At 41.2% G+C, this 24616-nt stretch overlaps 1 protein-coding gene across 1 annotated transcript in view; it reads left to right on the top strand.

The window, feature by feature from the left end:
* Positions 1-24616, top strand: part of WDFY4 (WDFY family member 4) — a 129541-nt gene that overhangs the window by 60778 nt on the left and 44147 nt on the right. Inside the window, exons 40-43 of the mRNA XM_032191041.1 lie at positions 10096-10173; positions 11044-11247; positions 12075-12126; positions 13383-13549. Coding sequence (XP_032046932.1) covers positions 10096-10173; positions 11044-11247; positions 12075-12126; positions 13383-13549 — 501 coding nt within the window. The remainder of the gene's footprint in view (positions 1-10095; positions 10174-11043; positions 11248-12074; positions 12127-13382; positions 13550-24616) is intronic.

The following is a 24616-nucleotide window of genomic DNA, read 5'->3' on the forward strand; positions in this document are numbered from 1 at the left end:
GCTTTTGGGGTTAACTAAGTTAAAATAAGCAAACATAAAATGGTATTTATTTGAAAAGTGCATTATTTGTGTAACATCTTTATCTTCAGATAGAAGGATAATTAACATCACTAATTATCTAATTAAGTTCATTAACCATCCACCAACAGTGCACTGTGAAGTTGACATTATGTTCTACTGTCAACAAATGCTTTGATTTCTTAGGAAGTAATTAAAATGTAAATTAGCATGTCATTAAATGCACAAGGGAAGATTAGAATCAAATATTCATTTCAAAACTGCTCATAGCACACATTTTTACTTCAATGAAAGCAGGCACTTTGCTATTAATGATGTATATTAAACAATTTCCATTATAATATTATTGTCTTGTTTAATAACTGGCTCAAAGCTAAATTACAGTATGCTGCAGCAAGCTGGAAAAAGTTTCTTTAACTTTGAACAAAGAATTTTTTTGTCCTCTTAAGTAGTTATCTGATGCACTGTTCATTTTCAGATTGCTTAGAAGATCATAATGAAATAATCCAATAGGTCACTAGGTTAGATAAGAACTGCATGAAAACATACAATGCAGAGCTACCCGATTTTATGTAATACAAATTACTGAAATTTTTGAAATACTTGTGATACTTTCCACATTCATTGAAGATAACTGTTTAAAAGTGAAAATGGAGTATAAAGGTTGCATAATGATGAATACAAATTATTAGGCTAACTCAGATCCAATAGCTATTCACCCCATTGTCCTCCCCTAAAAAGCCAATACCAATGGCTAAAGGAGATGGTGTGTTACAGCACAATGCACAGTAGAGAATCTATCCTACCAAAGTTGTTCCTTTCTTGATTTGTATCAGTTATAATTCATCTAAGGCCTATAACACAAGATCCAATATCCCTTCCAAAACTTTTTATAGGTAACTATTCAAATGGCTTTTTTTTTCTGTTATCCTGTGCCAATGAAGTTCCTCTATTTAATTACATACTGTGTGAAAAGAAGTTTTCATTTCCTGCTTTTTTTTTTTTTTTTTTGGAAAATGTGGTGCTGTTTTGTTTTTCTTTCAAGTTAGAGACTGTCTGATTCAAGCTTAAGCTTGCATATAGGATTTCAGCCAGTGGAGTTTAAGGCTTAAAGCTGTTAGCATTGTAGTTTCAACTTTCAGCTGCTGGTTGGAGAGTTTTATTTTCACATAACAGAGATCATGCCAAATGAATTGAATAGTATTAATGTGGATGGAAGCAGAGCTTTATTTGGATGCAGAGAAACCTTAGAAACAAGTGGTAGCCAGTGAAACAGAATTACTTTTTCTGTGCTGAATATATAGAAAGAGAAATCACTTTTCATACTTCTTGTTTTAGAGATGTCCATTTGCTTCAGGAGTTTTGATGCAACATTTATAATAATTTCAGGAGAATTATTTGAAGTCAATTGCTTCATGACTTATGCTATTTTTTAGTAGAAATCTTTATAAGAAGAAGAGTTATGACCAACTTCACTTATCAACAAGTTATGAAATTATATGTGGCATATTATCTCATTCAAGGAGCAGTATAAAATGTACACAGGAGTTCAGGTGCCCAGAAAATTAAGTGTGCGTTTCCACCAGAGAACAGGGATTTAAAATAGCAGAGTGTAATTTGATGATGACGCATACAAGTAAAGAATAGGAAATCAGGGGAAGTTCTAGAAATCTCCGCAGGATGAATTTAAAGGTTCCTCTTAAACAAGGACATAGGTTACCTGCCTGTGCCCTCATCTCATGTTATCGTCCTTGCTAGACAGATTAAAGCTTGGTTGTGCTTGACTGTGTTCCATTCATACTTTCTGTTGCTATGGAATAATCATGTCACCTTTAAATGCATGTCATTTTAAGAAAACTGTTAATTTTGTGGACTATGGAGAGATGCTTCTTTGTATTCTGGACTCTGAGCTCTAAGCATATACTAATATTTACAAATTTCTTTCTTCAGCTAAAGGATTAGAAATGCACATTTTTCTTAAACAAAAGGCATAATTCAAATATAATCAGAAAATTCCAGTGTGAAGTTTTCAGATAAATGTACTATGACACTATGTAGTAATAAAGCCCTAAGTTACCACAACTGTGGCACTTGTTAGAAAAATCACTATTTTCAACAGAAATAAGAAAATGGTCAGAAAGAACAAATGAAGGAAAGAGAGACCTTATTCCCAATATCGCTGAGGTCTGACTTTCAGCACTCGCTAGAAGAGGTAACACCTCTTCTGTAACTGGAGGGAAACTGAGTGCTCAGGAGGTTGAGTGAATTATCTCAAAGTCACATAAGTCATTCTCAGAGACAGGAATAAAGGACAGATCTCAACTTACATTGAACTTTTTAACTATTAGGAGGTAACTTTCCTGTTCTCACAAGAATTATCTCTTCAGTAGTATCAGCTGTTGAAAAGGTATGTGTGTATGCATATATACACAATTTATAAATATATAGTTGATGTAGAAGTAGGGAAGTTTCTGTGCTGCTCAAGTTTAGCTGACAATACTGTGTTGACTCATCACATGTACACTGTACTTTGAGTTTATCCCCTTGAAACTCACCCTTGTGTTTGGGTACATTTATGGTGTATTGAAATATGGAGGTTTTTCTCATTAAGCTTGCTATTCCCCAACCAACTGGAGATGCCAGGAATCCATTCATGATCCTTAGGAGCAGTTGGCAGTGTGCATTAGCCTCCTAGCGGGTTGAGGCACGAAGCTTACATGCAACACTTAACTGCTGGAACTGCAGTCTGTTGAAAAACTAAATGAATTTTGGCAAAGTAACAATAAAATCCACATGGCAATAACAATTTTGTGATTCAAAAGAGCCTGAAAACAGCTCTTAATGTGGAGAGTATATGCTAAGAACTAGGACAGACTGCTCTTTGATGTTAAAAAAAAAAACAAAACATTATCTGCCATAGCTTAATGTTTATTACCTGGTGACTAGTGAAACTTTTTTTTTTTTTTCCCTTATGAAATGAACCTACTTGCTTCCTGGTTCACAGCCAATTACTTGAAAAGTAGTCTGGTTATGAAATAGTTGTCTTATTGTTTGTTTGCACAGGGCAGTAGCATACCTGGCCTCTGATTCACCATGTTAGATTTAGGAGCAGGGGTAGACTTGTGTCATTGGAAATGGTAGCCCGTTTTTCTTCTGTAGCTAAGTACAACAGGACTGATGAATTGGAGACTTCAGCCAGCTTTAGTAATTTACTGTGACACTCAGATTCCTCTATGTAAAATGGCAATGCTACCTGTAATCCTATCCTCTGCTTGTGAGGCTGATTTATTCTCCATGTTCAAGCAGGAACAGACCACAAGTATTGGGCTTCAATTGTGTATTTGTGGGGAGGGGAGAGAAATTCTGGTTAGATTTGTGGAAACAGGATGAGTATGAGAACTGAAGTAAATACTACAAGATAGAGTTAATGCTTTGGAAGAGTTTAGCCTCAAAACTTAACTGTTGCCAATCTAGCTCTGTAGCTATGTAAATAATTGTTTCAGGAATTTTTCCATTCAAACAATTCTTTGCTTTAGATGGTGACTGCAAAAACTGATACATTTTGTAGAAAATGTCTCCTGCCCAACTAAATCATATGGTCAGTGACAAGAGATCCACACTGGTTAGGGCACATAGTCCAGGGAACAGAGCTGGGATGTGGAGCTGTTGAGAGAGGAGCAGTGCTGCACCACAGGCAGGCACCATTTAATGTTGAACTACTGAGAAACATACCTGAGTAAAACGGAACAATTTTCCCCTTGTAAAATGACATTTTCTTATAGTTCTGTGTCATTAAAAATGCAAATTCTGTTTGATTCAAGATGAAAAGTGGCTGAAATATAAATCTTACATTAATAGCATGTTTGTCATTTCAATGATGCTCAAAGTGAATGGAGCCAAGTCCAGTTGGAGGCCAGTCACTAGTGGCGTCCCCCAGGGCTCGGTGCTGGGGCCGGTCCTCTTTAATATCTTCATCGATGATCTGGACGAGGGCATCGAGTGCACCCTCAGTAAGTTCGCAGATGACACCAAGTTAGGTGCGTGTGTCGATCTGCTTGAGGGTAGGAAAGCTCTGCAGGAGGATCTGGATAGGCTGGACCGATGGGCTGAGGTCAACTGCATGAAGTTTAACAAGGCCAAGTGCCGGGTCCTGCACCTGGGGCGCAATAACCCCAAGCAGAGCTACAGGCTGGGAGAGGAATGGTTGGAAAGCTGCCAGGCAGAGAAGGACCTGGGAGTGATGGTGGACAGTCGGCTGAATATGAGCCAGCAGTGTGCTCAGGTGGCCAAGAAGGCCAACGGCATCCTGGCTTGTATTAGGAACAGCGTGACCAGCAGGGCTAGGGAGGTGATCGTCCCCCTGTACTCAGCTCTGGTGAGGCCGCACCTCGAGTACTGTGTTCAGTTTTGGGCCCCTCGCTACAAGAAGGACATCGAGGTGCTTGAGCGGGTGCAGAGAAGGGCGACGAAGCTGGTGAGGGGCCTGGAGAACAAGTCCTACGAGGAGCGGCTGAGGGAGCTGGGCTTGTTCAGCCTGGAGAAGAGGAGGCTCAGGGGCGACCTTATCGCTCTTTTTAGGTACCTCAAGGGAGGCTGTAGCGAGGTGGGGGTTGGCCTGTTCTCCCACGTGCCTGGTGACAGGACAAGGGGGAATGGGTTTAAGTTGAGCCAGGGGAGTTTTAGGCTAGATGTTAGGAAGAACTTCTTCACTGACAGGGTTGTGAGGCATTGGAACAGGCTGCCCAGGGAAGTGGTGGAGTCACCATCCTTGGAAGTCTTCAAAAGACGTTTAGATGTAGAGCTTAGGGATATGGTTTAGTGGAGGGCTGTTAGCGTTAGGTTGGAGGTTGGACTCGATGACCTTGAGGTCTCTTCCAACCTAGAAAATTCTGTGATTCTGTGATTTTCTGTTTACTGCTTTTTCAGTTGTCACCCACAGAGGTTTTAATCGCACTTAACTGTCACTTTTATGATGTCCAAGTGCTGTTCATTTATTAAATGTATGCTTATATCTTAATGCTTGGATTAAAGTCAAATCTGAACCCCATCTTAGTAGCAAAAAAACCATCTGTAAAAGTTGTAATAGAAATGGTAATTGATATTGAAGAAAAAGTAAATCTGTTAATACGCGGTCTGTTCTTCAGATCTGACAGTATCACTGAAGAGATTTTTTACCTGCAGACCTCTATTACTTCAGATATTTCACCCACAAGTAATAAGTTTGGGGTAGTTTTACCTCCAGTGTCTTGTTTTTCATAAATGTGGTTGTTAAAACACATTTAGTCAAGCCTAGTTACAAATAACTGTGATTTTGACATCTTTGTATTTTTTATAAACTGGAACTAGGTTTTGTATTTGCTGGTATGTTCACAAGCAATAATCAGTAAGAAATGTTGCATTGTTTAAATATAAGTGTATGCCTTAAAATTCTTTGTTTCAGCGGGTGTTATGAATGAGCTATCAAATCTGATTCTGCTGTACACAACCTCGTTGCTAGTTACATACGCTAATTACAGGTACTTACATGTACTTTTTTCTGTCTGTCAGAGCACCTTATGTGCTCTTCCATTTGTCTGGTGTGCCCACAGAACACTTTCAGAAAACCTAGCAATTGCTCAAATAGCTGTAATTAAAAAAAAAAAAAAAAAAAAAAAAAAAAAAAACGAACTCCCAAATAGAATTCTGAAAGGCAGTTTAGAGGAATTAGGGATATGGACTCCTTTCTGTAATATAAGTACTAATTTCTGGCAAATCAGCTATATTAGAAAGTGTGCTGGCACTAGGAACAACTTAAGAGCAGCAGAAGGGATTTCCAAATTGGTTTAAGTTGTTCGCCCTGCTACTGCAAATTATCGCCACATTCATCTTTGTGAGATTACCAAGCTGTTTCAAAGTAATTCAGGTTGGTTATGTCCCATCACCAGCTCCCATTCATAGTGGCGGGATGTTCCAGAGACTCACTTGTCTTAGTTTCTCCAACTGTAAGGTAGAAATAAAGGCACTTACCTCCTTCATAAATACCTCTGATAGGTACTTTCCTATCAGAGAGAGTAGAGTACCTATGAGGAGTGGTTGAGAGAGCTGAGACTGTTCAGCTTGAAGAGCAGGAGGCTCAGGGAAGATCTTACTGATGTGTACAAATACCTGAAGGGAGGATGCAATGATGACAGAGCCACACTCTTTTCTGTAGTGCTCAGTGCCAGGACAAGAGGCAATGAGCAGAAACTAAAACACAAGAGGTTCCATCTAAACACCAGGAAACCCTTATTTTCTGTGTGGGTGATGGAGCACCAGAACAGGTTGTCCAGAGAGGTTGTGGAGTCTTCCTCCTTGGAGATCTTCAAAAGCCATCTGGACACCGCCCTGCTTGAGCAGAGGGGTTGGACCAGGTGACTTCCAGAGGTCACTTCCAACATAAACCATTCTATGATACTGATGAAAATCACTGTGCAAGAGTAGATGTTTTTATTTAATGCATCTAACATAGCTGCAATGCTATACAAGTGTTCTTTGTGTACATATATATTTATCATACTTATTTAGCTTAGAAAGAAGTAGATTAACATCACTAGTTCTAGTCCTCACCAACAGATGCTGAAAACACATGCTTCAAATTAAGTATTTGGTTATTTTCACTGTCATCTGTCTGACTACTGACTTTGTTGGATTGGACCTGTACACTTGCCATTGTGAGAGATCTGGATACGTGGGCTGTCCTTTTGGATCTTCATCTTGAAGCTTATTTATTAAGAGCTTTGGTGTACATGTGTTCTGTAATACAACATGCAGCCTGTAATTCCCCAAAAAAAGCCCCAAAGCTCAGAGCTCCAATGACATAATGTTTCTTTAGGAAAGATCTGTGGCATTTGTGGAGTCTGTATCATGCAATGTGAGTTTATTATGGCAAGCCTGGGTATTTATGGACTGCAGGAGTGTTAAGTGATATATATACACACACGCACATATAACACATACATAGAAAAAATAGACATAAAAACATTCCAGAGCTCAATAGGGAATTGTTAACTTAAAAGTTACACCTCAATCTTTTTTTTTTTTTCTTTCTCTAACCATTTTTTATTACAAACAGTCCTTCTATTGCTTTTGTTGAAAGAAATTACAGAAAATCCACTCTCTGGGTTTTTTGGCATGCCATTTTTCTCTGCTTGCCAGCATTTTTCTTCTTGCTGGTTTTACTATTCCTCAATGCTAATCATTTTCACTTTTATTTGCATGAGGTCTCCATGCAGCAAGAGGAAAAATGGATTTGGATTCTGTGTGTTGTACCCCCTTCTCCCCTGCCATCCCCCTGCTTCCAGTAGAGAAATAGCTTGTAAATTCCATCACCTTTTGAAGCTCTAAATATTGTCTGGGGAATGTGGGCTAGCAAAATGACCCGAGTCTACTTCCAATGCAAGTGCCTAAGGCTGCAAGGTGGAGAAGTCTGTATAAGGAAGACTTAAAGTATGTTACTGTGCTCCGTTTTAGGCCAGGATGGATTAATATGGCCTTTTAGTCTGATCTTCCTTAGAATACACATTACACTTTCTGCATTCAGAGTTGCTTTTCTGTATATTGAAACACAACCCATACATAATGTCACACAATTCTAATAATTATCAAAGCCGATATATCCTTTTTGTTCAAGATAAATATTTAACCCTAACACTGTTGTGTTCAACCTACAGCATGGAGTTGCCATTTTAAAGGATAACCCCCTACAATATATGATTTCAGGATGTGTCTTTCTAATGGAATCTGCTTATTTATTAGCAGGTCACAGCAAATGTCACACTAGTTGTTCATTAAGCTTTACTGTATGGTCTTAATTGTTCAGACCAAACAATGGATAGATGATAGCCTGGTCTATACTCTTTTCAGTGTGTTTGTGTGTGTGTGTATATATGTATATATTTGCAGTCACAGTGATCTCCAGTTTTGTTAACTGTTCATTTTATTTTTACAGCCAGATGGATTTCTTGTGGGGGTGGTCACTGGGGACATGCTCATCTGGTTAAAGCTGACTAGCTAGAGCTCATTTGGAAGCCAAAGTGGTTAGTCTTCATTCCACCAGATGTGGCTAGCAGAATTTTTCCTTCAGAGAACCCTCCGTGTGTTTGGAAGGCTCGGAGCTGTGTCAGGAAATGCGGTGAGAACCTTTTCAACATGGGCTTTGAGCTCAGGGATCTGATCAGTGACCATGTCTGAAACACAGAGTGTGCGGAACTGAAACAGCTGCCAGCAGGGCACTGGCTCTGCGGGTATCTGAAATGGTTGCTAATACATGGAGGGATTGGTTGTCTACTCTGAATGGCTTTTACCCTATGTCTACGAAAAGCTGGGATCTCAGCTCTCCTCCTGTACTGAGCCTGGCTCAACAGCATGGAGATTCTGTTGCTTTCTAGGTCAGCCTTTATGGGAGTTTTGCATGAATTATAGAATACTTTTGTGAGGCCGCAACTGTGATTACAGGTTTAATGATGCTTTAAACAAACAAAAATGTAATGACTTTCATCAGTGTAAAACAGGAGCTTCCTGCAGGGAAACAACAATAAATGTGACTTCACGGCAGGGGTGCAGACCTGGCTGACAGCCAGCAGTAATCGGCACACCACATAGACCTTGTGTGTTAACTTAATTAGAGCACAGTGCAAGCAGCAGCTAGACAGTTTGCTGTGAGGAATCACTGTCAGCGTGGCACAGAGTCCATGCATTTAAAAGTTACCCATCTGATCCATGGCTGTAGGTAGCGAGAGTCTGGGACTTTCACAGCCAGTTTAGACTTGGACTGTGACTCAGAGCAATCTGACTTTCTGATCATTGTTAGAAACCCTTCAGGGACACTGGTGGGCACAAGAGCTTTTGCGTGGCACTGAGAGCACTCTAAGCTGTCCTAAGTAATCTCTGAACAGCTTCTGCCTTCTCTGCCACTACTAATCCTCAGGACCTTATTAAAGGAACAGAAACTTCTGCTACTCTCTGTAATGCAGTTAATAAACAGCCACCCTGATTCATTTTCTCTTCATCTTATTGTTTTGGTGTACCTCTTCCACATTTGGCTGGCGATTGGAGTAGATATTTATGGTTTAGATGGTATTGTGGCTTGTGTGTATCTGTGTAATTCAGCAGTGTTTAGGAACATCATCGTGAGTCCCATAGTGACCCATTTGCAAAGTGGGGAATGCAGCAAATAATCTCCTGACAGCAGTTTATCAGTCTCGTGCTTGCACAGACCCTTCCTTAGCTTAAGTTCATTCATATACAATAACAAATGCAGTGACTATTGATGCAGGTTCACTGTTCTCTGAGTCTAGAACATCCTGGAAGGGAAGGTGCCCAGGAAGTTGTGTCAGACTGCTTTGGGGGACACATATTTCCAGAAGCACCTGAGTAATGCTGGGTTTAAGGCGTATCCATGCTGCATAGTGAAGCAGAGGCAGTTACTGTGGTTGTCATCTTGCACTAGCACAGCTCTACAATCTTCCAGTTCTAAAACTAGCTCAGAGATCTCTGCATCATATTCCCATTAAATAGCATATTTATACTGAAAGTCATTTGTTGCTGGTAGATCTAGGCTCCTAAATATCAAAAATATTTTTAGGAGCAGTTGTTTTCCTGTGTGCAGAATGGGGACATGGACCAGCCCTTTGTCTGTGCTTTCTGTTTATACAGCAAGGTGTATAGTTAGAAATCCCAGATCCTTACCTCAGTTGGAGTCTTGACAACAGCAAATTGTTTTTTGTTTGTTTGTTTGTTTTTGCTACTTGTAGTACTAAATATCTTAGTTCTGAAAGGAAAAGCCTTGCAGTTTTGTTTTCTTTCTCCTTCTTGAGTAATTCCACTAATGACCCTTGTTAAGATCATGGATATGTTCATCTCCCTTGTGTGAGTGTGCAGCTTGCTCTCAGATGATTGCCTCATCACTGTGCTGTCTGGAGAGCTGTCAAGCTCACAGACACAGGCTGTATTCCCTAATTATTTTTCAGAAGACAGAGAAACTAATGGCTGCTTTTGTCCTTTGGGGCTTACACTTGCAGCACCTTGTATGGGTGTAATGTGTTCTGATGTTTCTTCTAGGGATTTGTGTCATGTATGGAACAGTACCGAAGAACTGGGCAGGAGCTGTATGCCTCTTTGTACAAGGATCATGTACAGGTAAAGAACAGGAATGTTGTGCGACACCTTTCTGATTTTGAAAGGTTGCTCTTGGACTACCTTGAGAATCAGGCATTTCAGAGGTGAGATAAGTAGTGTGCCTGTAACAGGCAGTGAGCTCCATTGCTGACCTCATCACTAACACATGATACAATATCCATCACTCACCAAATAGTTTGCAGATCCTCACTTTATCTTTAGGAGCCTTTTATTGTTGTTTGTTTAATTGAATTATTCCACTCATACGTTGGCAGAAATGAAAGTGAGGGCTTTGACCTTTTTTCTTGGCAGCCAGTAAAACTTTTCAAGAGAATTCACTCATAGTCAGTAAAATCTCACAGGTATGTTTCTTTTTCAGGATTGACCTTCAGGGACCAACAAGCTTTTAATTCTTTGAAATTTGAAATTCACCTCTCCTTTAGATTAATGTTTTAGTGTGTTCCTTCTCACCTCCTCCCCAAGTAGAAATATTTAAATTTATGCCATGTTTGGAGGGAGTATAATATTTTCCTGAAACTTTCAGACTCTGTTTTCATTGAGCATGGTTGTTGCCATTAAACATGAGTTTTGGCCAGAAAAATTGGAGTTGAATAAATCCTCTGTGAAGCTGCTCTCTTGGCTCACTGCTTTTGAGCTAAATATCTAAATGAAAGCAGCTGTTCTCAAGGAGGTTGAAGTGTGCTACATTCTTATGTTTGTTGCTTTTATCTGATTAGTAGCATCTCCCAGAGCACTCTTTTGGTAGTCAGTCAGACCTGTGCTGGGTCTGCAACAGTTGCTCTGCTGTGGTCCCACATGGCAGATCCCTCTAAATTGCTGGGGTGGCAGGAGGGAAGTGTGGAGGAGTAACGAAGTGGTTCTGTCCCACAGATGCTGCAGTGTGGTTACAGCAAAGCAGCCAAGGACTGGATGGTACTTGAAGAGCAGCTTTTCTACAGGAGGGGCCCATGGGGAATTGCCTCACAGTCCTTAGAGCAGCGATGGATTCTTGACTGTTTTGAAGGGCCTTCACGTATGAGGAGGAGGATTCAACATGGGAACACCCGAGCAACAATGATACGAATGAAGAGTGAGGTAGAAAATATTTACAGGAGGTGCACAAATTCTGTTGCAGTTGCCGGTGTCTTTATAATCCTCTCTTTCTACCGCTTCTTCATCACCTGATTTACCCATATGCTCTGCCATGCGTATGGAATCCATTGAATCAGTCTTGGTTTGAGAGAGAGATTAACAGCAACTGCAATGAATTTGGCAGCCACGGAATGATTTTCCATCTCTTCTGATACAAAATCTAAAATAATTGAGAATATAACCCAGACATATTTTTCTGCTTGTAATATCTCATGGGTATTGTATTTTGCAGTGTATCCAGCAGAGTCTGGTTAGAAAGCTGCACCATCCTGTTAGCCTTACGTATATTAGGGCTGCTAGAACTAGTGAATGATCAAGAACGGGAATTAGAGTGGTTTGAACTAAGCATTGACCTGTGTATATGGGGAATTTAGTACTGTCTGTCTCCATAGATTCTAAGTGCCAAATCCTATCAGTCAGAAGCTGAAGCAATTAATATGTCAAGAGGTTTCCATCTTTAGGACATTTTCAGCTTTTATACGAAGTTTGAATTCTGACAATTTTCTGCAGTCTGGGTTATATGATTTTATCCTATAACAGGCCTCATAGAGGTTCATCTTTGAAAAGACAATAGACCTTTTGCTTAATTGTTGACACTTATTATTCTTACATCTTGTTCTTTTTTTGGGTCCTTTCAAATGCGTTTATTTGATTTTCCAAGGCACTTACCTGCAACATAGTTCCAAATCTGTGCTTTGCTCTGCAGCAGGGTTTTGTTTATGTTTACCTGACAGCATATTCTTCTGTAGTCATACCTAGTCTCTTTTCAGGTTCTCCTACCAAACAGAAATGAAACAACCCCCACTGCTGAAGTGGATTCAGGTAATGGTTTAGGGCTAAATTACATTGTGGTAGTGGGTAAATACAAACAGCCAAAGAGAGCTGTGTACAAGGCTCCAGGTCAGAATTTGGTCTAGGTAAAAAGCTTAGTGTCAGCATTCTGGGCTAAAAAATAAATAAAATAAATAAATTTGAACATCTATTAAAAGATTGGCACAGTTATTATAGGCGGTATAAATACCTGGTGATAAATGGCTCAGGGAAGTGATTATAGGAAATGTGAGTTTCCAAGAATGTGGACAGAATAATGGAGAATATGAGGAAATCTCCAAGAAAATTAACATGTCAGATTTGTTTTTCAGTGTTCAAAATGGGACCAGGTTTTTCAAATATGGTAATTGTCAACATTTTTCATTTCCCAAGGCCAGGATTTCTGTTACATGAGACATTAAAAGAATGAAAACAACAGACTAGTGAAATATGGTACAGAGGTTGGTAGGTTTTCAGAGGGAGGAAAAAATTAAGAAGTTCGAGTTCAAAAATGTCAGCCAAGTCTAAGGCTGTGGATTTCGGCCATTTGTATGGCTGCTCCAAGTCCAGCTTTTAGTGTACATTGTTGGATATAGGCAGTATATTGTTGTATGCTTCTTCATGTGCTAGGGCCCAGGAATCGAGGGAGAATGGAGCCTATTGTTTAGGCTCAGAACAAGACTGAAGTACTATGTAGTTTCTACGTGGAAGTGATTGCAGTCTACTTCGGTAAGAAGGATTAAGAGAAGGCTGATCACTCCTTCCCTAACTGTATGTACAGTACAAATTCCCCAAACTTAGGGCAAGATAAGAGTTTGGGCAAGATACGGAGTGGGCTATCTCTCCTTGTGTTCTTTTATGGTCCTGCTCATTGCATGTTCATGGGAGACTGCCATTTTCAGTTCTTCCTAATTTAATCTGAGTATGTAAACAGAGTCTTTTTAAAATTATTTGGTTATCATATGATCAGCCCAACACAGTGCAAAAATGTGAATAAATATGTTTATTCAGTATGTTTGAATCTTCAGTGATGATAGGGATTTGATTTGAATTATGACTGAATTGTGGGGACCTGGTTTTAGTTGAACTAAGCACCCTTCTTTAGCAGTCACAGATTTTACTTCTCATGCCTATTTTTTTTGCTGATCTGCAAAATCTGATAATGTTGTTTCCCAAAGTAGAACAGGTTGGGTGAAAGTCTAAAGTGCAGATTATTTTGTTGTCATCTGGCTGCCACTAAAACTGCCATCCCTTTCGTACTCATATAGGAGAGCTGACGTTAAGTGGAGCAGAGAGGGACATGGATGAGAAAGGATCTGACTGTAACCAGCTAACGTTCTTCCCTGCTCTACATGAAAGTTTCCATTCAGAAGACTTCTTGGAGCTATGTGTGGAGAGACAAATTATACTGCAGGAGTTTGCAGAGAGTGAAAAGGTAGCAAAGATGAACTAGAAAATTTTCTCAGGGGAAATGGCTTTTAGAGGGTGAACTGGATGTGGAGGCTTACCTGTTCCTCTCAGTTTTTGGTTCAGATGGATTCAGTCCAGTAGATATCAATATCTGTTTAAGAGCACTTGCAATTTTCCAGCCTCTGTACAAATGCCTATATAGGGTTACTTTTGAAGAGCATTTAACACTAACTCTCTGAAGTAACAGCAAAAATTTTGGGTATGTGACCAAGGTATTCTGGTACATGTGAGACAATATTGTCTCATTTTGCCTGAGACATGGCAAATTATACAGACCTGAAATTCCAACTTCCCTACCTTTATCCATGCCCAGAGCAGTGTCTAGATCCAACTTATTACCCATGGAAGGTTGTGCTAGATTTGTAAAAATGCTAGTTCAGTGATGTTCAAAATCTCTTCCTGATGAATACCAGTAAATATTTTTGTTGTCCCTTCGTGTGCCCTTTTTTTTTTCTCCACCTCTCCTTGAATGCTGGACAGATTCTTCCCCCTGAGGCCACAGAGACCTTCTCTGCTTCATATTTGTCTGATGCTTCTGTTGTCTGATCTATTCAAAACTGTGCTGTTGCTTCTTGGATGTTGTGCTGGACTGGTGACCCTTCTCTCTTATATCTTCACAGTGTCTTCTGTGTCTAAGAAAGAGGCAGGTTCAGGAATGCTGTGAGGACAGGACCTGGGGAGTAAATAAGAGTGACTCTGTCAGCAGGACAGTAACTTCACCCTGGTGTTCTCAGTTTAATCCCTTTGCTCAAAAGCTGGCAACCTGCCCTTCACTTTTGACATACTCCCTGCAATGGTGTCTTTGGGTCAAATCCTTCATGTTGGATATGCTCTGCACATAGCTATTTCTCCCAGGATTATGAGATTTTTGTCACAAAGAGTAGACCTAGCCTCATTCTGTGATCTTCTACACTGTACATTTTATTTGAAGTGGCATTGTTCCCCCTGTTGGCCCAGGAGTTAGCATCCCATAGTGGAACCTAAGGGTTAGACTCAAGCATTTAGACTCTGCTGTTACAGTGCTGTGTGATGGTTGTACTTAGGTATAGAAATGCTTATTTTATTTTTGTCTCAGTATTTTAGCTGAATTTTCTTGGCATTTTGCCAGGAGTCACATTTGTGTTCTCCAACATGATGGCTTCCTTAAGCTATTAAAGCTGTTGGTACATTGTCTATACAACATACTTCATTCCCCTGCTTCTCCTCTTCCCTGCCCCCACATACCTCTCCACAGCAGAAGAGTCAAGCATGAATATGTGAGGCATGTTTTCTGTGTGCTGATCTCATTTTTAGCCTTTAGGCTGTCTGTCTCTTCTCCATGTAACTCCACGGGAAGCCGTCAGAAACGCCAGGCATGCTTTTTCCAGCAGCAGTCACTGTGCTGCCGAGCTGACAGAAGTATTAAAAAAAGCAGTAGGGGGTGACATTAGCTGTCCTGTGCTCACTTAGTGCGCTGCAGTCCTGCCTTGTAAATGGCTGCCTCATGAGCTGTTTGCACTTGAACCAGGCAACTGGAACCATCTTACCTACTGCACTGCACAGAGAAGTCATTGTGATGCCTTGGCAGCTTCTAGATAGATTTCTGGAACACAGGAATAGCTCTATTCTGTAAAGTGGTCCTTGTTTCATATTGTCACCCTCTGCTATTTTTTTCTTGTATCACCATTAAACAAGCACCTTTGTACGTATTCAGATGTGCAACAGCTTTTTGCAGAAGTAGCAGATCAAATGCTGTTTGATCAAATGCTCAGTCTGTTTACAGCAAGTTAAATAAGGAAAATATTGGTGTGGGTGAGGTATTCTCCTGCTAATATAATCTAGTCTTTTGTTTTTTCCTGCTTGTAAAATAAACTAAAACATTTCTAGGCATTCCTGTGAAATCATTTTAAGTATGCATTTTAAGTATGGTAGGCCAAGGAAGGAAGCTTCTGAGTATTGTGAAGGTTAGTCCCTGAGTGGAGACAAATCATAAGTGGGAGCAGTCATGCTCTGTTTGAACAGAACCCAAACCATGAAAAGTTCAGCCTTTAGACGTTCTTTTTGTTGCCTTTTTTTTATGCATTAAACTAACCATAGAGGAACATATTTCCCAGATTTCAAAGTCAAACCTTCTGGATTTAGGAACTTACAGAGATCAAGAAATTAATACCTGATTTGTGCAACTGTAGCCTTTAATGACATAATCATTTACTAGTTTGTTCCCTTCTGTGCTACCAGTGCATAGAATGGGTAGGTATGTGTGTATGTACAAATCCATACCTTCAAAGCACCATTTAGTTATACTGATCATGTTTTTTCTCCTCCAGCCATGGTCCTTGTAATACATACTGCTTACCTTCATCATTCTGCAGCTAGTAGGGATGCTATAGGCCCCAGTCATCTTCCTTACACAGTGGTAACCTACCAGTAGAATTGCCGGATGTATGAGGCTGGCTGTACATTTCTTTATGTACTCTGCACCATTTTCCCCTAGACCCCACCAACTTTCAGTGATCTAGATCCAAAAGGCAAAAGCCTTATATGTGACACTGGTGAAAAGCAAGATGCAGAGGGTGTTGTGTTTGGCTCTGTGGTGGTACAAAAAGAAGGAAGTGGCTGTTAAAAGGAATTGTACGTGCCCACAGCTTGCCCCCTCGAAGAGAGGCTGGGCATAAGGAATGGAGGTTCAAGGCAGATTTTTGGCAGGCTCTAGGAGAATGGTGGGTGGGTAGCTGAGACATTTTGTTGCTTTGCCTCCTCCTTTGCATATAGCCCCAGCCTGGACCACTTGTGGAAGCTAGGTAAAAGGACTGCTCTTAGTGGGCTCAGGCGAACTGTAACAAAGCAGTGCGTATACAGCCTAAGACTGTATTTTTCATGGCCTCAGTATTCTGAGATCATGTATGCTGTAGGCATGGAAGGAGAGGTAATGTGCATTGTGGGTAATGTTATGCACAGTTCTACAGCTGTGCATGCAAGAGAAAAACTGCAAAATTGCACAAGAGAAATGCGAATAGGAACCTGTTTGATCTAATCTATCAGCTTGCCTACCAAAAGCCAGGGCCAGCCCTTTAAATAACCCTGGTTTACCAGCAGATACAAGAAGATTGGATTTGTGTATCTGCAACCTGAGCCCCCAACTGTGAGATTGCGTCCCTGATCTTTACAAGCCTGAAGCAGTCCTGCCAGGTTGTTAACGTGCAGTTAACATGTAATAGATGAAGAAAGTGTAGAAGGCTTGGGAAATGATTTTTGCATAGAAACTCTGAATTTTGGAGAAAAATAAAGCTTTGTTTGCCAGCAAGTCATTTGAGACAGTAAGAAATCCAAGCAGCTGGGGTAATGAATCTGAAGTTAACAAGAGGGCATGGCCTAGCAGAAATCTGGGCACAATGCCTTTCCTTAAAGGAGGGGCTGGGAGAGAGCACAGGAGATGCCAAGGACAATAATAGAAGTGGCTAGCATAAAACATTTAAAGAGGGATAGAGATCCATTGGCTGGGAGAAAGGAGCTGATTAAAGAATAAGTTCAGTTGAAGGAGGGAGCAGTTGTGAAGTTCAGCATCTGGGACAGGCAGAAGTGTGCAGCAGCTCTGCATGCACTCAGTGGAGCCAGTGGTTTTAGAGGCATTGCACAAGCTTCACAGCTATATAAGGCACCAAGACAGTTTGTTTTCATGGGAGCACTGTTACAGTTCATCCTAGTTCAAGGATGCAGAAAAGAACTTCACATGTGCTGATGTGCAGCACAAACAGGCACTAGCTGTTGGGATCGAAGCAGGAGAATGGGAAGCCAGGTCTTGGCACAAGTCATTTTCCCTTTCTATGCCTCAGTTTCTCCTCTTTCCTTCCTGCTGCATGAGTGGAGGCTGTAATGGCTGCCCCACTGCAGGAAGCAGTTCTGAGCATTAATAAAGGTTTTTGATGTGAAACTCTTCCTGTGTTCAGACAGGACTGCCTGAAGAAGGACAAGGCTTTACAGGTGATTACTCCTCTGTCTTGTCCTGTCTGGGTTTCTGCTGCAGTGGAGAGACAGCTGGGAGCCCCTTCCCAGCCCATGCTCGTGTCGTGGTTCCACTCGAGTGGGCAGCCGAGCTCCACCACAGCCGCTCTCTCACTCCCCCTCCTCAAAGAGGAATGGGGAGAAAATATGTGAAAAGGGCTCAAAGGTTGAGATAAGGACAAGAAAATCACGCAATAATTATTGTAACAGGCAAAACAGACTCAGCATAAGGAGATAGTAAGATTTATTGCTCATTACCAACTAGCTAGAGAAGTGAGAAACAAAGGAAAGAAACCAAAAGCACCCTCCCCCCCCATGCACCCTCTTCCACCTCCTCCCCCCAAGCGGCACAGGGGAACAGGGAAATGGGGGTTATGGTCAGTCTACAGCACTTCTTCTCTGCCGCTCCTTCTTGGTCACTCTCGTCCCCTGTGCTGTGGGGTCCCACCCACGGGATGCAGTCCTTGATGAACTGATCCGGTGTGGGATTCCCACAGGCAGCAGCTCTTCCAGAACTGCTCCAGATACGGGTCCGTACCACGGGGTCCATCCCTCAGGAGAAAACTGCTCCAACCTGGCTCCCCTACGGGCAGCAGCTCCTGCCAGGTCACCTGCTCCTGTGTGGGCTCCTCTCCACGGGCTACAGGTCCGGCCCGGAATCTGCTCCGGCAGGGGTCTTCCACAGGCGGCAGCCTCTGTTGGTGCAGGGCCACCTGCTCCACTGTGGTCTCCTCCATGGGCTGCAGTGTGAAACCCTGCTCCACCGTGGTACTCCATGGGCTGCAGGGGGACATCCTGCTTCACCATGGTCCTCACCACAGGCTGCAGGGGATTTCTGCTCCGGCGCCTGGAGCACCTCTCCCCCTCCTTCTTCACTGACCTTGGCGCCTGCAAGGCTGTTTTTCTCACTCCCTTCACTCTCCCAGCTGCTGTGTGGCGCAGCGTTTTTTTTTCCCTTTCTTAAATATGCTCTCACAGAGGCGCAAAACAACATCACTTATTGGCTCGGCTCTGGAAAACAATGGGGCCCTTACCAAACATGGGGCAGCTTCTAGATCCTTCTCACAGAAACCACCCCTATGGCCCCCTGCTACCAAAACCTTGCCACGTAAACCCACTACAGCTCGTGCATTCCCACCAGATCTCAGTCAACAACTGTGCTACTAGGTGTAAAGGGCAGGGTCCAACTCATGCTGTGTCACAAAAAAACAGAGCATCTTCAGCCAGATCTGTGCTTTTCTGGATGTGCACCTGCACCATGACATTTTGTACTCCTTGTACTTGTGTCCCTCTTCATATCTGCTTCTGTGTTTTTTTTGGTTGTTTTGAAAAACGTCTTTCAGTTGTGAAGCTGTAGCTGCTCCCTGGATCTCTGCAGAGCTCCAGAGAAACACCAGGGCCCTGACTGCCACCTCAGGTTAGCACAGCTGATGATGCCTTAACAGTTGCTTTCTGTAGTGTAGAGTGATGTAGCAGGGTGTGGTGTAGGCAAACTTTGCTGTGGTTACTCCCAAGAGTCATGGGGAAGGGCATGAACTTGAGTGAACTGACCTAAGGGAAAATTAAAGGGCTCATATTATTTTTTGGCAGCATTTCCTGTTTGAGTGGAGCCTGGAGTGAGACAGAGATGTCTGAGTGTGCAAGAGGTATGAGCACAATCCTATTAGAGCTGGCTTCCAGATGCTATCATCAGCTAAGGGATGCCAGCCTCTCAGGCTGGCGACGGGCCGGGACAGATGGCAGCTTTCAGCACAGAAAGCAAGGACAAAGAGCAACCCCAGTGCCCATGACCATGTACAGACAGAAACCTTCTTCCACGCCTTTTCTCCTGAATACCTGATATTCTTTTCCTGCAGCATTTGGGAAGTTGATAAAACCTGATAAGTGCACACTGAAGGAAAGCCTCCTGTGCATAAGGTTTTTACTCCAGCAGATTATGGGAGAGAGAGAGAAAGGGTGGATAGAGGCTACCGGCAAAAAAGTGTATGTGTTGTCGGTCTTCCAAAGCAAAATTGTCACCACAAGGTTTGTTGCTATCTTTCTGGCATTAGAATAGTTTCACTCAAACCCAAGCAGAAGGAATTTGAGCCAATGTTTTTAACAGTTCAGATGGGATCAAACTTGAGCCTGGAGTCCCTACCACAAAAGACTAGGCCAAGTGGATTTAGTTACCTTTGGTCATTTAGCAGCTGGGGAGAATGAAGCAACCTGTCACTTATTCTTAAGTTGTGATTAATGAGGTGCGTGTGTGACAGTTTCAAAGTAAGACGAGTCTTCAACAGCAAGCAAACTAACAAACATTGCAGGAAAGGTCTTGTGAGTGGCATTAAAAGATGGACCTATATGCCTGTCACCATGAAAGCATGCATCTGTTTTCCTAGCAAAAATTGTGAAAGCAACATGTTCTGTTTCATATATTTCTAGTCATTTTAAACTCTGCGGCACTGACCCTACTTTACTGACAGATCTGTTGTAGCTAATACATCCTGATACACAACAGAAAGGACAGAAATAGTATATAACCACAGGTTTCATCTCTGAGCAAATAATTAGAGATGGCTGTGAGTGTTTATAGGGGAATACAAGATGTGGCAGTAAAAAGGAAGGAGGGGCTTCAGAATGTCCCTAAGCCATTGGTTGTTTAGAAGATACATAAAGATCAAGAAAGATGCCATATCTAGCATGTTTCTTATACTCTTTCCTTAAGCTTCTGATACTAATAATCAGGATAGTTATTCAGACTGATCTACGGACTGACTCAAGAGTAGCCGTTCTTTTGTCCTCACGCCGTAAAAATGTTGCGCTCAGTAGGGTGTGTGACATGGGTAAGCATGTTCCATTGACATGTTTTTGTGACTTTAATTTCCTTGTGTTGTATTTTTCCCTGGAAGGGCAATACTAACACTGACAGGGTCTCTAGGAATAGATCTAACCTCCTCTGGTGTTTTTGTAAACCCTGTAAAGACTGCTTGCATCTTCAGGAATGTAATTCCTTTGGAAATCTGGCTCCTGAACTCCAGAGCAGGTGTGGTTTTATTGCTGTTTGCTTAAATGCAACTGTAAGCCTTTACAAACAGCTCTTCTGAAAAACAGGAGAAAGGGAGAGAAGACACATGTGCACACATAAACTAAATACGCCTTTAGCTTTAATTCCTTTGTATATACAAATGAACAGAGCAATCAAGAGATGCAGAGCTTCAGGCAATACCTTAGAAGGTAATTATTCAATTATTTTATGTCACCTTTGCATCATTGATTAATGATTCTAGTAGCTGGTGAACTGGATTCTGTTCTGTTTTGACAGAAAATGAAAGTTTTTATTTAATCTGTGGTAATTTCAAGCTGCCTGGTATTTCAATGCAAGACTTTTAGGTACAAGACTGTCCTGGTGGGGGTTCTCTAGTACACCTCTTTGTCAGATCTTTATTACTCACCTGGAAGAAAAATGAACCCTGTTCTCCAAATGAGAAGAACTGACTCAGCCCAAGGGCTCTACTATTTCTAATAGTGCAAATATATTTAATTCTGTTGGGGGTGTTAACACGAAATGAAGAAATGGATTTGGCACCAGCGACTGTTAGTGGTTTGACAGTGCAGAAGGGCAGGAACGTACTTGGGCTTAGAGTTTAATAGGCCTTAAAGGAGAAGTATATGCTCTTTCCCTCTCAAGGCCTGCTAATGTGTCCCAATCCTGCCTTAGGTGGAGTACCATAGTGGTTATTTGTGCCAGACCATGTTAGTGATTGTGTGCGGGCCCCCTTCACAGTCCATGTGCCTCCCAAACACACACACATGATGTCTGTTATCTCTAGTTTGAATTTTTCACTCTGGCAATGTTTTCAGTACAGCTCTGAGACTGTGATTTTGTGGTGCTCCTGCTGTGCTGGAAACACTTTCTGAGGCTGACCTACAGACCTTCCTCTTGCACATTGTGCAGTCTTCATCTAGGATAAAGTTCCAGGAATTGTATGTAGAGTTTGATCACTGTCACCTGCTGCAACTTATCTAGGCTGTCAGCTGCAGACAACCTTTTCTAAGGTTTTCAACCTATCTCATGGCTCTGCCTAGGTCTTCCCTATGAACTGTTCTTGACTCGTCTCTGCTGTTTTCCAGCAGCAGCTTTGCCTCCTGCCCTGTGCTAGTCAGCATGTGGTTTTATGCCATGCATGCAGCCAAAGGGCTCTCACTGGAGCGGTTTACCTGACTGCTCTATGTGGCTAAGAGTCAACCTGCTGTGCCTTGTGTCTTACACTGGTATTCAGATTAGTATAAACTGTAAACAGGAGAGCTGGATTGACATGAGTGCTTTAGCTTTATTGGCATGTTAGTCCTACTCCAAACAGCACAATTTTGGCACTTACCCAGCTGCTTCCTGAGCTTTACCCTACATGCTTTTCAGTTCCATATTTCTGGTTTGAATTGTCCCATATCCCTATTCCTGTAGGCTCTTTTCTCTTCCCTATTAATATTCCACATTAAGACGGTTAAAGACATAAGTTATACTTGCCTTTGTTTTTCTTTGCTGTTTTTCTTACTACTTATCTTTTCCTGCTCCCTTTTTGCTCTGCCTTTTTTTTTCCCTGCCCATTCCCCTTTACCCACGCTTACCTGCCTAGATCTACTTGAGAATCTCCTTTCTTATTACAATGCTTCCATCTGTCCCCGCTTTCTGCTGTCTGCTGGGAGTCCCATGATAGCCATATATGCAACCGAACAAAATAAATAAAATTTAAAAAACTGCAGAGTTAGAGTGAAATTGCTCAAATGGCTCTTTGATGTGGATCAGAGTGCTGGACTTGCTGAGGCAGATTTCTTAGAAGACTGGATTTCAACTTTGTGTCCATTTAGCTATTTTATGCAACTGCCTGATGTTTCATTATTCAGTTACCTTCCATTTGGGAAGAAGCAATCTTTCTGCTATTTAATTACTTCAGGAAGCCCTGTGGTTCACTAATGTGAGCAGAATTCCCCAGCACTCTCAGTGCAAGCATACATGCCTCTAACCACGTAATGGCCTGCACACACGTGGGTACTGCAGCTCAGAGAGCTCTGTGGTGGCATAATCCTGTGGAGACAGGCATTCCTGTGGGATCTGTGGGAGAGGTGACTGGAAATGCTAGATTCCTCTTAAAATTAATTTGGAGTGGGAAGAGGAAGAAAGTGAAGCGATTTTCATTAAAAATTGCTCACGGTAATCTTCCAATGTTGTTGTTTTTACTCCAGAATGTCACCAACCTTCTGTTCCCATCCAAGTGATTTTAAAATGACTCCATTTTGTTGGTGAAAAGAATTGCTTTTCAGTAAATAAAATAAAATGTCAAAGCAAGATTTTATTTGAATTATTAATGAATTTATTTATTATTTATGTCAATTTTAAATATTGATCAAAATAGTAATCACCCTTTTGAATTCTTGCATCTTTCTATTTCATACAGTTTTAATTCTGTACTGAATTTTAAAACAAAAAACTTCTAATAGTTTTACCAAGTTATGCTGGCATCTGAGACTGAAAGCTTATATAGCTGTGCAGGTCTGTTTCACCTGACCTGAGTCAGCCTGTTCTGGGATGGAGGCAAGGAAGAGGGTAGGTTTGCTTCCAGCAATAGAGTACAATAGGAACAAAGGCAGAAAGCCAAGCTGAAATGTGCAGATTCTAGAGAAGCACACCTGCTCTATATATTTTTATTATAGTGATATTGAGATTTCATATGATTTTCTAGAACCAATGCTATTTCTGGGCCATTTCTGCATGTACAAAAATTAATACAGGACCTCAGTTCTAGTGAAGTTTGGTAGAGGTAAGATTATTGAGATTGTAAGAATAAACTGCTTTGTGCTACTTCCCATGCTTGTCAATCTGTTCTCACAAGAACATTGCAATAGATTTCTGAGCCAGCAAAATTCTTGTTATGTAAATACTTCTCAGATCTAATCCTTTTTTAGTATGTAAGGCAGTATTAGGATTTTAAAGTTCGGAGAATTTTACAGTCTTGTAGTATTATGAAGGGATTTTCAAGGGTGTTTCACCTGTGAGTAGGCTAATAGGATGGTGATTTGCTTCTGCATCCTTTCTTGGAAATGTAGAAAGTGCCAGCTCAAAGTTCTTGTGCAAACCAGGCATAGCAGTGAGTTGGCCTTAATCCTCCCAGTTAACTATGCTAGTCAGTAGACTGTTTGCTCTTCTTAAGCTGAGTATATGTAGAAGATTGACTCAACACACAAGAAAAACAAGGAGTGTCTTGCCTCTAAATGTTAGGAAAATTCCTTTCAATTAAGTACTGCTTGATTTAAAATCTGAACTTGTTCTTGAGTTTCTCACAACCCGCACAATTTTTCAAATCATTAGGCTCTTCTAGTCTATCTGTTGGTCTGTTGTGTGTGTGGTTTTTTTTCTTTTTTTACTGCACCATCTCAGCCATAAAAGTTGTTCCAGATGAAAGTCTTTTTTTTCTCCATCAAAATTTGTCAAATCCCAGGAAAACTTTCTATGAGCTGGCGTATATACTGAAGAACTATTTTATTGAAAAATTCCCAACACATCTAAACTGTGGGTTAGAAATTCCTCCATTTTAATGCCCAAGTTAGCTTGCTCAGGAGTAAGAAAAAGGAGGTGAATTTTAGGGATGCCAAGGAAGGTGTGTTTTTTGTTTGTTTGTTTTGTTCTTACTATTCCAGAATGTCTAACTAAATCTTTATTTTAAAGCAGCTAGAATCATAGACTCATATATTTTGACTGGTATCCTGTATAATATAGGAAGGAAAAATGCTAATGCAAGGAGTTTTGTTACTCAGATTTGGAGAGATAAATACCAAGAATATTAGATCCTTTCCTTGCTTATTGTTCCTTGGAATCAATTTGAAGGATTTTTGCAAGTGTAGATTTCATTTTTACAAGTATTTGTCTTTTCTCTGTATTGTAAATGTACATATATTTGTTATATGACACTGTTCTTATGCATGGTGCTGTGTAAGTCACTCTTTCCCCAGTGCTTCAACTCCCTGTCTTTGTAGAGTCACTGTTGCTGACAAGGCTTTGCAGTGCTGACTTCTG

This window comes from Aythya fuligula, chromosome 7 (genome assembly GCF_009819795.1).
Source record: "Aythya fuligula isolate bAytFul2 chromosome 7, bAytFul2.pri, whole genome shotgun sequence".
NCBI classification, from domain to species: domain Eukaryota; kingdom Metazoa; phylum Chordata; class Aves; order Anseriformes; family Anatidae; genus Aythya; species Aythya fuligula.